The 14233-nt window shown below is 40.3% G+C and overlaps 1 gene segment (V, D, J or C); it reads left to right on the forward strand.

The window, feature by feature from the left end:
* Window positions 1–10900: 10900 nt before the first annotated feature.
* LOC123386258 lies at window positions 10901–11635 on the forward strand. The segment is given in 2 exon segments: window positions 10901–11022; window positions 11124–11635. Coding segments are annotated over 2 exon segments (558 nt in total).
* Window positions 11636–14233: the final 2598 nt, after the last annotated feature.

Raw genomic sequence — 14233 nt, forward strand, 5'->3', positions numbered from 1 at the left:
CTTTGCATCTAGGACCACAGGATCCAATAGCTCCTCATTATCCTCACCCTGCTCTTGTCCCAGTCAAACACCATGACACCTCATTCATGTCACTTTGCTTCTCAGAACTTTATATGTGTTACAGTTTTCTTCAAATACTTGAAACTACAAGAGAAAAAGCATCTACATGTATTAGGATAATCCTGAGGAACAGAACACATTGGCTTACATGACTAAATAGACTGAGAAGTCCCATGATATACTATCACATGCTGGATACCCAGTAAAGTCAGTGGTGTAATTCTCATCTGATTCCAAACTAGTGTCAAGTCTGAGAATGTGGGGACCTGATGGTTTAACTTTCACTCCAAGGGCAAGAGGAAGCCAATGTTACAGCTCAAGCAGGCACACAAGAAGTAAAAATGAGAGAATTTGCTTCACTTTTATTTTTATTCTATTCATAACCTTAATGGATTGGGTGATGCCCACTTCCCAAGACACCAAAACGCAAGAACACAGTGCACACAGCACTCACCACAAACCCTTCCTGAAGTGCCAGTCTCCATACAGCATATGAACTCTTCTAAATGTAGCCATTACTCTCAGAAGCAGGAGACATAACAGGTTTTCTAAAACACAGAAGAAGACAGAGACCTAGACAATATGAGAATATGGCGGAATTCATCCCCAAAGAGAGAACAAGAAAGGATCATATCCAGGGATCTAATCAAAACAGATATAAGGAATATGCCTAAAACAGAACTTAAAACAACAATAGTAAGGATAATGGATGGGCTTGAGAACATCATAGAAGACATCAAGGATATGCATACCAGAGAGATTAAAGGCATAAAAACTGGTCAACGGTGAAATTTAAAAATGCTAAGAAAGAGACATGATGCTTACTGCACATAATATAGAGATAAAGGAAAAATCCTAAAAGCAGCAAGAGAATGAGAAAATAATAGGCAGGCAAGAATACTTTATCCAGAAAGTTTGTCATTGAGAAGAAGGAAAGATAAAGAGCTTCCCAGACAAACAAAATCTAAAGGTGTCTGTGACCCCTAACCCAACCCTGCAAGAAATACTAAAGGGGACTCTTTGAGTGCGAAAGAAAGACCAAAAGCAACAAACACTAGAAAGGAACAGAGAAAATCTCCAGAAAAAAATTACTTTACAGAAACATTGTGATAACACAATTACACTAATATCATATCTTTCAGTAATCACTGTGAATGTAAATGAACTAAAAAGTCCAGTCAAAAGACACAGGGTATCAGAATGGATTAAAAAAACAAGATCCATGTATATTCTGCCTTAAAAGACTCCTTTGAGACCTAGAGATACCTGTTGATTGAAAGTGAGGGGTTGCAGAACAATGTATCATGCTACTGGACATAAAAAGAAAGCTGTAGTACCATATTCATATCAGGCAACCTAGATTTAAAATACAAAGACGGTAAAAAGAGATGAAGAAGGGCATTATATCCTAAAGTGGTCTATCCAACAAGAAGCACTAACAACTGTAAATATTTATGACCACAAATTGGGGCACTGAAATATGTAAAGCAATTAATGACATAAAAAAACTCATTGATAATAATACACTAGTAGTAGGGGACTTTCACACCCCACTTACAACAATGAAAAAGATCATGTGAGAAGAAAATCAAGAAGGAAAAAATGGCTTTCAATGACATACATGCAGATGGACTTAACAGATATATTCAAAACATTCCATCCTAAAGCAGCAGGATACATTCTTGTCGAGTGCACATGGAACATTCTCCAGAATAGATCACACACTGGGTCATAAATCAGCCCCTACAAGTACAAAAAGATTGAGACTATGGCATGCATAGTTTCAGATCAGAACACTATGAAACTTGGAGTCAACCACAGGGAAAAATTTGGAAACACCAGTAATAGTTGGAGTAAAAGACCATTGTACTGAAGAATAAAGGGGTTAACCAGGAAACTAAAGAAGAAATAAAAATACATGGAAGCAAATGAAAATGTTAGCGTTGACAGCCCAAATCCTGTGGGATGCAGCAAAAGCAGATTTAAGATGGAAGTATATAGCAGTACAGGCCTAACACAATAAAAATAAAATTTTAAACACACAACCACTTTACACCTAAAGAAGCTAGAAAAGGAAGAGCAAAGGAAGCCTAAAGTCAGACGAGGAGGGTAAACAATCATAGAGAACCTATAAATGGCATAGAAAGAAACAAAAACAGAACAGATCAACAAAACTTTTAGGTTGCTTTCTGAAAGAATGAATAAAATTGAAGTTCCTGGACCAGATTATTCAAACAGAAAAGAAAAAGGACACAAAGAGACAAAATCATGAATTTCATGGGACAGATCACAACCAACACCAGAAATACAATCAATTATAAGAGAATATTATGAAAAACTATATACCAACCAATTAGACCATCTTGAAGAAATGAATAAATTCCCAGAAACATGTAAACTACCATTTTTCAACAGGAAGAATTAGAAAAGGAGAATTACAGACCAATTGCCCAGGTGAACACGGATGCAAAAATTATCAACAACATACTTAGAAATTGAATCCAACAGTACATTAAAAGAATCATTTACCAGGATGAAGTCGGATTTATTCCTGGGGTGCAAGGATGGATCAATATTAACAATCAATCAAAGTTATACACCATATCAATAATAGGATAAGACCCAAATGATCCTTTCAATAAATGCAGGGAAGCATTTGATAAACTACACTATCTTTTCTTGATAAAAACCATCAAGCAAGTAAAGATAGATGGAAAATTCTTCAACAACATGAAGGCCATATACAAAACACGCACTGTTAACATCATCCTCAATGGGGAAACACTGAGTGCTCTCCACATATGGTCAGGAACATGACAGGGATATCCACTGTCACTACTTTTGTTCAACGTAGTACTAGAAGGCTTAGCCTCTGCAATCAAACAATGAAAAGAAATAAAACGCATAGACATTTGAAAGGAATAAGTCAAACTTTCACTCTTTGCAGACTACATGATACTCTATGTGGAAAATCCAAAAGGTTCCACCAAAAGACTTCTAGGACGGAGACAAAACTCAGAAAATTTGTAGGAATCAAAGACAACATCAAGTTATTGGCACTATATACATACACCAAAAATGAAGCAGAAAAGAGAGGCTTTAAGGAATCAGTCCCATTTACAACTGCACCAAAAATCATAACATACCTAGGAATAAACCTAACCAAAGATGTTAGAGATCTGTATGCTAAAAACTATAGAAAGCATATGAAGCAAATTACACAAGACACAAAGGAAGAGCATTCCATGGTCATGGATTTGGAACCAAATATTGTTAAAATATCAATACTACCCAAAGCAATCTACACATTCAATGTGATCCTTACCAAAATAACACCAACATTCTTCACAAAAAAGAACAAAGAATTTTAACATTTGTATAAAACCAGAAAACACCGAATAGGCAGAGTAATGTTGAAAGAGAAATCCAAAGCTGGAGGCATCACAATTCTAGAGTTCAAGTTGTAATATGAAGCTGTAATCATTGAGAAAGCATGGTACTGGCGCAAAAATAGACACATACATGAATGGGACAGAATAGAGAACCAGATTTGCTGAACAGTCTGTTCAGCAAATGGTGCTGGGAAAACTGGATAGTAACATGAGGAAGACTGAATCTGGAACACTTTCCTACAGCAAACACAAAAATATATTCAAAATGGATGAAAAACCTAAATGTAAGACCAAAAAGCATCAACATCTATAAGAGAAAACAGGCAGAAACCTCTTTGACCTCGATCTCGGCAACTTCTTAATATACATGCCTCTAGAGGCAAGGAAAACAAAAGCAAAAAAATGAACTATTGGGACCTCATCCAGATAAAAAGCTTCTGCACACTGAAGGAAACAATCAACAACACTAAGTGGCAACTGACAGAGGAGTGAAGATATTTGAAAATGACATACGTGGTAAGAGTTAGTATCCAAAATCTATAAGAACTTAACAAACACAGAAGAACAAATATCCAGTGAATGGTCAAAAGACATGAGCAGACACTTTTCCAAAGAAAACATCTGGATGGCTAAGAGACACATGAAAGATGCTCAACATCACTCATCATTGGGGAAAAACAATTCAAAATCATGATAAGATACCACCTCACACCTGTCAGAATGGCTAAAATGAACAATTCAGGAAACAACAGATTTGGCAAGGATGTGGAGACAGAGGAACCTTCCTATACTCTTGGTGGGAATGCAAAGTGGTGTGAACACACTGGAGAAGAGTTTAAAAAGTTAAAATAGAATTACCTTATGTCCCACCAATTTCTCTACAAAGTATTTACACAAAGGACACAGAAATTCCGATTCAAATAGCTAAACAGGTGATGGAGATTATGTAGGTCACTAGTTGTGATGCGCACTGGGTGTTAATGTATGTGATGAATCACTAAATTTTATTCCCAAAACTAAAACTACACTACATGTTAACTAACAAAGATGTAAATAAATAAAATCTTCAGACATTAAAAAACAGGGGAAAAAAAGGAAGGGGACAAATTTTGTTACAAATGGTCATAACCAATGGGATCTAGGGCAGTGAGTCTAACTACTTGCATTTACCCATTTTATCCCTAACTGGTAGTGGACATTAATTAACAAACATACTCATGATTCCCAATGTTGGTGCCACATTGGTGCCAAATGTTGGTGCGTTGGAATTCAAACCCCAGCTGCCCTTCCCAGCTCCTCTGTGACCACATCTCATGGGCAGTCTGTCTAGACAGCTGGCATCTATGTATTGCCTGTGTGTAGACGTCCTTTCTCCTGGACCAGGCTCATTCACCCAGGTCTGCTGGGTACTCAGAAAGCACAGACTAGTGTCAGCTGGCATTCCTTGTACTTCCCATTCCTCACTAGGGAACAAGTTCAGCCTTGAGGATGCATGTTTACCATGTGCTGTTCCACTGGTCTACACCACCTGACACCACCCATGTATTCCAGTACTTGCTTCTGAAGGGAATTTCCAAACAAATGACAATTTCACTAGTGATTTACACCAAAAAATAATTGGATCCAAGCGAGGGCACAATATTGGATTTTAGCTGCATGTTAAGGGGAACTTTGCTTTCATTCTTAGAAGACAGAGAAGAGGTTTACACCAGAGACAAGGTCACAAGGATGGATCCTCCCAGAACCAGCAGTGGACCATCGCCTTACTGAGAGAGGGTACATTTCACATAAAATAGAAGCTGTGAATGTATAACATCTGGAGGGAGTGACCTCAGAGGGTGGAGGGGCCACAGGGTGGCCAGAACATCTCTTTACCCTCAGGTGAGGGACCTCCGGAATCATGTCACTTGTCCACAATACAGTAAGCTTAGGGTGGCTATGGTTCTGTTCTTACATCCCAGAGCCCAGTTTGTACGGCTGCCCCCGACCTCCACTGGCTAGTGTCCAACATCCTCCAATCAAGGCTGCAGAAAACAGGACGCATGTCAGCCCCAGAGGTCCTCTCTCAATGGCAATGACTCCTTTATGTGTCTTTCCTTGTTGTTATCTGTCTTTTTTCATGTTTCTTTCCTTACCGTTTCTCTTCACCTCAGAGCATTTTGGGGATTCCATGCATATCCCCCTGGGTTCAGTTAGACACTCAGACCCAGAGGGAGACATGGATTTCATGCAAGAAAGTGTCTGTGCCTGGTGATGAGGAGTTTCATCCCACAATTCTCAAGGTATTCCCTCCCACAGATGTGCTGTCTTCAGGACCCACTCATCTTCGGTTCCGAGACAGACATTTGGTGACTGCCCATCTGTGTCCTGCACTCCATTCCCAGACTCATGCACATGGCAGTAATATCAATGTATCAAAATTAATCTCATGTGACAAGTCCCTTTGGCCACATAAGTTATTCTACACAGGTTCAAGAATGACATAGATGACCACAGTCCACACTGATGTCAGGGAAAGTTCACCTCCATCCCACATGACACTCACATTACCACACCCCCAAATCCTCCAACATGTCAAACCATTAAATGTTAAGTCAAGCCCAAAACGTACCTAAATTTCACTACCTCTAAAACCCAAATCTAACCATGTAGCTTGGGTAGGGTGAGACTGTGGTACCTTCCATCCTGGGGTGAAACTCTCTCCATCAGCCGACCTGCATTTATAGAAAACCATTCATGTTCTACTGAATGCTTCTGCATAGTAACCATAACATAACAGGTACTGACATTCCTATGCCAGAAGAAATACAGTGTAATTGAGAAGTGCATCACCAACAAGAAACAATTTGATTATCAATCTGGGGACACCCGTTAGGTTCAAAGACAGAATGCTCTGAATCTCAGACTCCAACTTGTCTCTGGGATTGACACTTCTTTTTTTCTTAAAGGTGGTACATGTCTGAAGCTGAGCACATTTATCCCAGTTTCATGAAAGTAGAATTTCTGAGCCCAAAAATCTTCTTTTGTTCTCTCGATTATCAAATGAAAAGTTCTTCTGACTCTTGCCAGCTGATAAGGATAATTATTCAAGATTGTTGCTCACCAATGATTAAAGGAAATATAACTGTATATTTATAGGCAAGAAGCAGAGTGAAGGGTTCAAAGATGGAAAATATGTAGGAGAAGACATCCTGTGAACAGAAGGGTCTGCAGTGCTCATGATGGAAGGGTCTCACCCTTGCATGTTGCATAAATGGGGAGGGGAATAAAGGAGTCACTGTATCTCTGCAGGGGTCTGTGAAACAACAGGAGCACGGGGACCACCGGGGGCAATCACAACCACCAGGGGGAACTCAGAGACCAGGGAGCTCATGATCCAGGACAAGAGATTGGTTGACGACTGGTCCCCTCTCAATGGCTTTCAGATCCAGGCTCTGCACACTTATTCTGACATGAACACAGCAAAGAGTTTGTAAAAGCTGTGGAATCACACAAGGGTCCTCCCTGTTTAAATAAACCATGATAATGGGAATACACAAATTTTCCCAGGGTCAGACACTGGGATAAATACATCTTTGATCATTCTCATATTAACAAGAGTTTAGAAGAATAATGATCTCCATTTCATAGATGAAGAAATATTTTTAATTAACATCATCCTTCCTGATCTCAGGTGTTTTGCCTTCAACATATTTTAATAAAATTCAACCATTTTAACATTACTGAGGCTTTCTTTTTTTAATGTTTATTTATTTTTAAGAGAGAGAGAGACAGACTACGAGTAGGCAAGGGGAAGAGAGAGAGAGGAGACACAGTATCAGAATATGAAGCAGTCTCCAGGCTCTCAGCTGTCAGCACAGAGCACGACACAAGGCTCAGACTCATAAACTGTGAGACCATGACCTGAGTCAAAATCGGACACTTAACCAACTGAGCCACCCAGGGGCTCCATATGGAGGGTTTCCATTGATGTCCACATAGAGTTCATGGGTAAATGACCCCTTGTGTTTGTAGAAAACCCCTGGCATCTCCATCAGCTCTGTGAGTCTCTGTCGAGGCTTCTCACTCTCTCCAATTTGTGACACAATAGACCTGGCTTCCATCCATCACTCTCCTGGGACTTCTAGAAGTTCAGGAACCTGCAAACCTCACTGGGATGTCCAGCCTTGTCCTGCATCGGTTCAGGAGGCAGGTGGGCCCCCTGATGGGGAGCACAGGTTCAGATACTGGGACTACTCTCACCTCATACGTGATCTTGGACACTCACACACTCTGTCTCTGCTGCAGTGTACCTGTCAACCTGTACAATGGTGGTATACTGATTCTTACGTCAAGTGTTTGGGTGCATATGTGAAAATAAGGACTATCATGGGTACTTATAATCACTGCAGCAAAATCACAAATTAATAAATCACAATGTTCTGAAAGATATTGTGACACCAAACACTGACCCATCCCTGACACCTGCCAAGGGTCACTGGCTTCTTGAGGATTCTATTGGAAATTTTACTATATTGTCAAAGGACATCTGTATGCTGATTAAACCCTCCATCCCTGAAACTGTAGCTGGGAGAAGAGCCCCAGCCCCTAAGTGTTCACATTCAGTGATCAGAACAGAACACAGACATCTCACCATGGATTTTGGGCTCACTTTGGTTTTCCTTGGTTCTATTTTAAACAGTAATTCATGATGAACAAGAAACACTGACTATGTTAGTGGATATGAGTGAAAGAAACAGTGGATGTGTGACATTTTCCTGACTTCTATCTGTAGATGTCTTGTGTGACGTACAGCTGATGGAGTCTGGGGGAGACCTGAGAAGCCTGGCAGGGGAGGGGGTCCCTGAGACACTCCTGTGCAGTCTCTGGATTCACCTTCAGTAGCTAATTGATGAGGTGGGTCTGCCAGACTCCAGGGAAGGGGCTGAAAGGGGGCCTACATATCTGTATGGTATAAGATAAGGACCAAATGTCCTTATTTTACTCACTGGAATTCAAAACCATTTGTGAAAGAGGCCATTTTTTCCCTAATTTTAATTCTATGAAATCTCATGGAGGATTTGCTGACTGCATGCAGACACATTTCACTCTGGTCTCTCTAATCTGCTCCACTGGTCTGTGTGTCTGACTCTGTGCCAGCAGCACACTGTTATAGACAATGTACCTCTGCAATATACTTAGAAAGGAGGATGTGTGCTGTCTCCAGGTTTGTTCTTCTTTCTCAGGATTGTTTTTTCACTTCTGTGTGCTTTGTGGTACCATATAAATAAGAATTTCCCAGATACATTCATTGGCATTTTTATTAACTCAACTAATATTAGAAATTATTAGAACGGATAAAAGGAATAAAAAGTGTAATAATACAAAAAATTAACAAATTGAAATGGATATCTGGAAAGCTAAATGCAATTGAAAAAGCATCTCTACTAGGAAAATAGGTAAAACTCAAACAGATACAATCAGAATTAAGGAGGGGACATAACTGATACCAAAGAAGTGAAAAACAATAACAGAAAATGCCTAGATAATTATAGACCCATTATTAGATAACAAAGGGCAACTAGGCAATTTCCAGAGACAAACAATCCACAAGACTGTACATGAAGAAATAGAAAATTAACAGAATGAAAACAAATAAAATTCAATCTATAATCTAATCATACACCGCCCCAAAAGAAAAAAGTCAGCTTAGTAATACAGGGCTTTATCTATGAATTATATCAAAATATTAAAGAGACTTAATGACAATACCTCTCAGACTCTTACCAAAAACTGAAAAGAAAGGAATATGCCCCAATTCATCTACAAGACGAACCTTACTATGCTGCAAAATCGAAAGACACCATAAGAAGAGGAACTAAAGGCCAATATCTCAGATGGACATACATGCAAAACTCCTAGCATAGTGAATGCAAGAGTACAATGAAAGGGTCATATGTGACAATGCAGTCACATCTATTGATCACCTATATCATCATCTATTGATACATATAAAACTAGACAAAATTCAACAAATTGTCATTAGTAAAAAATCTCAGCAACTGAGGGAAAGAAAGAAATAACCTCCACAAAATCGTGGCCATAGACGAAAAGCCCACACCTTACAGCATATTTAACAGTGAAAAACTGAAGCTTTTCCTGTCATGTTAGGAGCTGGGCAAGGATGCTCATTCCCTACATAGGTATTCCACATGGTAACACGAAGACCAGTAAAATATGGCACCCAATGTATGTCATCTTGTCACATTGCTTATTTAGAGGAAAGTCATTTGAGTAACAGCTAGTCTAAGGAAACTGTGACCCTCCTTTGTCCCCCTGAGAGCAGGAAATAAATCTCTCCTGGGAAACTTCTTCCCCTCTACCAGAATGGAAGAACCATCCTTAGCACCAGAAATGGGAACGTAGCACCAAGAAGGCTGTGCAAACAAGCCTGGTTAGTTCCTCACTAATTGACTTGCCCAAACCCAAATCTCTGTCTTGTTAACTCTTCGCAAATCCATTGTTTTTATTCTAAAACGCACAAGTGCTTTCTTCATTCTCTGGGTGTCATATTATTAGGAAGCTTGTCCACATGCAAAATGAAATTTATTCTCTTCTGTAGATCTGTCTTATGTCAATTGAATCCTTAGACCAGACAAAGAACACAGAAGCAAAGAAGGAAAAAGCTTTCTGCTCCTACAAGTTGCAGATGTACCCATAAAAATTAGGTAAGAAAATGAAATAAAGACATGTAAATCAGTAAGAAGAAAATTATTTGTTTGAGAATCACACGAACTTGCAAATAGTGAAACCTTAGAAACTCCACAAAAAAAGTATTAGAACTAATAAACTCACGAAAAGTTCAGGGTACAAATCAACATACAAAAATATGTTGTATTTCCATACACCAAAAACATAGTATATGAAAAAACTAACAAAAACACACAATTGAAAATGGCACAAAATGGAGCACCTGTGTGGCTCAATCCGTTAAGTGCCTACTGTTGATTTTGGCTCAGGTCATGATCTCATGATTCCTGAGTTTAATTCTAAGGCAGGGTCTGCAATGATTGTGCAGAGCCTGCTTGGGATTCTCTGTCCCCTTCTCTCTCTCTGATCTCTCTCTCCTTCTCTCTGTCACACGAAAATAAACACATATTAAAATTATATGGCACAAAATAAAGTATTTAGGATTAAATTTCACTAAAAAGTAAAATAGCATACCAAACATGACCTGCTGGGAGAAAGACATGTAAAATGGCAAACACAGATGAAAACATAACTGTGTTCACAGATTAGAATTATTTACACTGTCACAGTCCCTTCTGCAAGAAGTGATCTAGAAGTGCCTCTCAAACACTGGTTTTAAATTTGAAACAAATCTAAGTCTGTAGCCTGACATATTGTCAGAGGATATGCAAATAGGGCCCTCCCTGTCCTGATTAAACCAGTCCAGCTCCAACCCTGCAGCTGGGTAGGAGCCCCAGCCCCAGGAGTCCCAGGTGTTCCCATTCTGTGATCAGCACAGAACATAGACACCTCACCATGGAGTTTGTGCTGGGCTGGGTTCTCCTGGTTGCTCTTTTAAAAGGTAATTCATGGTGAACGAGAGACACTGAGTATGTGAGTGGACATGACTGAGAAAGAGTGGATGTGTGACAGATTCCTGACCAAGATGTCTTGTGTCTACAGGTGTCCAGTGTGACGTGCAGCTGGTGGAGTCTGGGGGAGACCTGGTGAAGCCTGGGGGGTCCCTGAGACTCACATGTGTGGCCTCTGGATTCACCTTCAGTATCTATTGGATGCACTGGGTTCGCCAGGCTCCAGGGAAGGGGCTGCAGTGGGTCGCAAATATTTATACTGATGGAAGTAGCACAAACTATGCAGACTCCGTGAAGGGCCGATTAACCATCTCCAGAGACAACTCCAAGAACACGCTGTATCTGCAGATGAACAACCTGAGGACCGAGGACACGGCCACATATTACTGTGCAAGAGACACGGTGAGAGGACTTCACTGGGCGCCCACACACAAACTTCCCTGCAGGAGGGGATCCCCACCTCCAGGGGGCGCACACTATGCACAATTCTGGTTTGTGTTCCAGGAGCAGGTGCAGATGGAGGTTACAGGCAGGTTTCCTGTCAGGGTCTGGGGCTTCGGTGGAGAAGGAGGGCAGAGTCCCATAGGGAGAATTGTGGTCTGAGAATCCCCTGGGAGACATGGGGAGAGACAGTTCCCTTCTCGGGGTGCCTTTTGTAAAGGGTGCATTTCCTCTCATGGGGCAGGAGAGCTGACAGTCACCATTGCACTGCCATGGTCATTAGCATAGGAGCCTCTGCTGAGAGCAGCTAACTGAATGCTGCCTTCATGTTCTTCCTCACCATGAACTCCAAGCCCCCAGTGTTCATGCAACTGCCCTCCTGGGATAAGCAGCTCCAGCCACAGCACAGTGAGACACTCTCACACAGGATCAGTGGGGTCCCAGTCATATTGAGTTCATATACTTTGGAGTTTTCAAACCTAGCTAGAGCTCCTGAGATAAAACATAAGAGCCCTGTGCCACCAGTGGGCCAATGGTTTGGACACAGACAGGGTGAAGGCAGGGTTCTGATGGAAGCCTGGGACCAACAGGTACAGATTGTTCTCTCTGTGGGAGGGCTTCCTGAACAGGGGAGGCTGGGAACTCCAACTCAAGGGACGAGACAGGGAGCTGATGCCAATATTTCCTCCCACCAATCAGCATGGACAGAATTCAGTGAGCAGCACAGAACCTCCCAGTAGAAGCTGAGCCACTGACACCAAGCTATACCCCCCCCTTGCCTTCCTCAGGTGCTTCCTTACTAGAGAAAGAGGGCCTGGAAACCAGATCAGCACTGCACCCCTCCCTCAAAAGACGACATATACCCCCAAAGGCACCATGTCTACTGACCATATAGTGAGGCATAGCTTCACCTCTAGGGGAAATAGGAATTAGCCTCTTTTACAGGCAGAACAAACTCACCTTGTTAAAACTCACAACACTGTGGACAATGTCTAAACACTCATCACTGTAGACAAGGAGAAACTCTGCAGAGGACTTAGCTGAGGGACAGAGCAGCCAATACACGACAGCACAGTGCACACAGAATATGCAACAAATGCTTCCTAAAGTGTCAAGCCCTCAACAGCAATTGAACACTTCTCAATAAAGACACTACTCTAGAAGCAGAAAACAAAACAGGATTTTCTAAAACACTTAAGAAAGCAGAGCCATAGACATACACCATGATGGAGGAATTCATCCCAAAAGAAAAAACGATAAAAGGTCATTGCCAGGGATATTATTAAAGCACATATAACTGATATGCCTCAAACAGAATTTCTAAAAACTCTCACAAGGAAATAGAATTTTTAAAAACTATCATAAGGATACTTTCTGTGCTCGAGGAAAGCATAGGAGACATGAAGGAAACCCTTACTGCAGATAGAAATGACCTAAAACCCAGTCATGCTGAAATTTTAATAGCTATAACCAAGATGTGAAACTGATTGTATATAATGACCTTAAGTCTTAAAGCAGATGAATGAGCAAGTGACATAGAAGATAAAATTATGGGGGAAATGAAGCAGAAAGGAAGAGGAAATTTAAAATATTGCATCACAAACATATACTTAGGGATCTCAGCAATTCCATAATGTGTAATAAAATTCTTTTCAAAGGAGTCCCAGAAGAAGGAGAGGGAGAAAACAAGGGAAGAAGAGTTATCTGAGTGAATTACCATGGGAAATTCCCAAAATGGGGAAGGAAACAGACATACACATCTAGGAGGTACAGAGAATGCCATTATTTTTAAAAAACAGGCCAACACTGAGACATATCAGAGAGAAATTGGCAAAATACACAGAAAAAGGAAAACCCTATAAGCACCAAGACAAAAGAGGTCACTAACTAAACAGGGAAGATAAAAGGAAAGATTATGGCAGATGTATCCACAGAAACCTTCAGGCAAGAAGGGAGTAACATGATATCCACAACATGCTCAGTTGAAAATTATGCAGCCAAGAATACTTTTTCCAGAAAGGGTCATTCGGATACAAGAATAGATAGAATTTCCCAGAAAAGCAAAAACGAAAGGAGTTCATGGCCTCTAAACAAGCGCCCTGCAAGAATTATTAAAGGGGACACTTTGAGTGGAAAAGGAAGACTAAAAGAAACAAAGACTAGAAATAAGCAGAGAAAATCTCCAGAAACAGGGACTTTAGAGATAACACAATGGCAAAAGTTTATATCTATCAATAATCACTGTGAATGTAAAAGGGAAAAATGGTCCAATCAAAAGACATAGGATATAAGAATGGATTAAAAAAATACAAGACCTTCTGTACACTACCTACAATAGACTCATTTTCAACCTAAAGCAACTTTAGATGGAAAGTGAGGGGAGGGAGAACAATTTATCAGGCTAATGGACATCAAAAGAAAGGTGTAGTACCAGACTCATATCACACTAACTAGATTTTAAACCAAAGTCTGTTACAAGAGATGAGGAAGTCAGTACATCATCATGAAGGGGTCTATCCAACAAGAAGATATAAAGCTTTAAATATTTATACACCAAAAGTGGAAGCACTGATATATACATAAATCAATTAATAAGAAACATCAAAAAACTTATTGATAATAATACAAGAATAATAATAGAGAACTTCAACACTCCACTTGCAGCAATGGACACACCACCTAAGCCAAAATTAATAAGGAAACAATGGCTTAGAAAGGCACACCAGACCAAATGGACTTAACAGATATATTCAGAACATT

This window comes from Felis catus, chromosome B3 (assembly GCF_018350175.1).
Source record: "Felis catus isolate Fca126 chromosome B3, F.catus_Fca126_mat1.0, whole genome shotgun sequence".
Lineage (NCBI taxonomy): Eukaryota > Metazoa > Chordata > Mammalia > Carnivora > Felidae > Felis > Felis catus.